Source organism: Grammomys surdaster, unplaced genomic scaffold (assembly GCF_004785775.1).
Source record: "Grammomys surdaster isolate TR1022 unplaced genomic scaffold, NIH_TR_1.0 993, whole genome shotgun sequence".
In the NCBI taxonomy this organism is placed as follows: Eukaryota; Metazoa; Chordata; class Mammalia; order Rodentia; family Muridae; genus Grammomys; species Grammomys surdaster.
Genome location: NW_021605412.1, coordinates 1,641 through 3,132, shown reverse-complemented (window position 1 = coordinate 3,132; position 1,492 = coordinate 1,641). Strand labels below are relative to the sequence as shown.

The 1,492-nt window shown below is 31.6% G+C and overlaps 1 protein-coding gene across 1 annotated transcript in view; it reads left to right on the top strand.

Moving 5' to 3' along the window:
- LOC114634574 (vomeronasal type-2 receptor 116-like) overlaps positions 1 to 556 on the top strand; it is a gene marked incomplete at its 3' end in the record, with an annotated part of 7,848 nt that extends 7,292 nt beyond the window's left edge. The window contains exon 3 of the mRNA XM_028783153.1: positions 5 to 556. Within this exon, the coding sequence (XP_028638986.1) occupies positions 5 to 556 (552 nt within the window). The remainder of the gene's footprint in view (positions 1 to 4) is intronic.
- Between the last annotated feature and the right edge of the window lie 936 nt (positions 557 to 1,492).

Sequence of the window (1,492 nt, the reverse complement as noted above, 5' to 3'; positions counted from 1 at the left end):
GATATACATGACAAGGGCTAAGATATATGATAAACAAATTATGACATCAACTGCAAGGGTTGTTATCATTTATGGTGAAATGAACTCTACCCTAGAAGTCAGCTTTAGAAAATGGAGATATTTAGGTACAAAGAGAATCTGGATCACAACCTCACAATGGGATGTCATCATAAATAAAAGAGATTTCAGCCTTGATTTCTTTCATGGGACTGTCACTTTTGAACACCACCACAGTGAGATTGCTAAATTAAGGGATTTTATGCAAACAATGAACACTTCCAAGTACCCAGTAGACATTTGTAAGTGTATGCTATGGTGGAATTATTTTAATTGTTCAATATCTAAGAACAGCAATAGCAAAATGGATCATTTTACATCCAACAATACAGTGGAATGGTTAGCACTGCACAAATTTGACATGTCCCTGAGTGAAGAAGGTTACAATTTGTATAATGCTATGTATGCTGCAGCCCACACCTACCATGAACTCATTCTTCAACAAGTAGAGTCTCAGAAAATGATAGAATCCAAGGGAATGTTCCCTAACTGTCAACAGGTAAGGTCTCTTACATTTCAGTATATATATATCAATGTGATCTTTTAAATGGCTCCTGAGAAACTCACATAAATTTGTTAGAGATTATTCTTGCAATAAAACTATTTCTATCCTTTAAAACTACCTAATGAGTGTTTTACATGGATATGTAACATGTACAAGGATAACATATAATAGGAGATAATATTTTTGTATGAATGTCAGAGAATTTGTGAAAATGTGTCTCAACATTTTATCAAATGAGTTCAATATTTAAAATAGGAGTCAAGAGTTGTATCATAAAAGCATTAAGTGATAACTAGTCCAGAATAATTTTCTCAAAAACAATTTTCTCAATAATTGGTACATTTGCTGTGATTAATAGTTATTCATTAAAAGTAATAATTATTTATAAAAACCTAAATGAGGAAGACTGTGTATTTTAATAAGTTTGTTTATTTCATATATGAAAACTGTATGTACATGAATTACGCACTACCATCCTTTGTTTCCACAACTTCCAGATATTCAGACTTCCCACTCATTCTCACATACATGGCTTCAATTTTATAAATTATTTTTGAAAAACATGTGCACACACATACACACACACACATACACACACACACACACACATTCAATATCACTGTACACATACATATACAGACACTCACATCATGTTACTTGTTATTTGGATAGCATTTATTTTAACACTTTATGTCTTGGAACATTAAAATGAAGTATATAAATTTTTAATTACCCATGAGTTATATTATATATAAGTACATGGGATTATTTTAATACAGCTGTCATTTCTGAAAAATATTAAGAATTAGGGGAATTCTCAATTTTGCTTTTCCTTAATCGATATGTACATGTAATCATCTGATGACGGATCTCATTTAGGTGGCTTCCATGCTGACGACTAGAGTATTTACTAACCCTGTTGGAGAACTG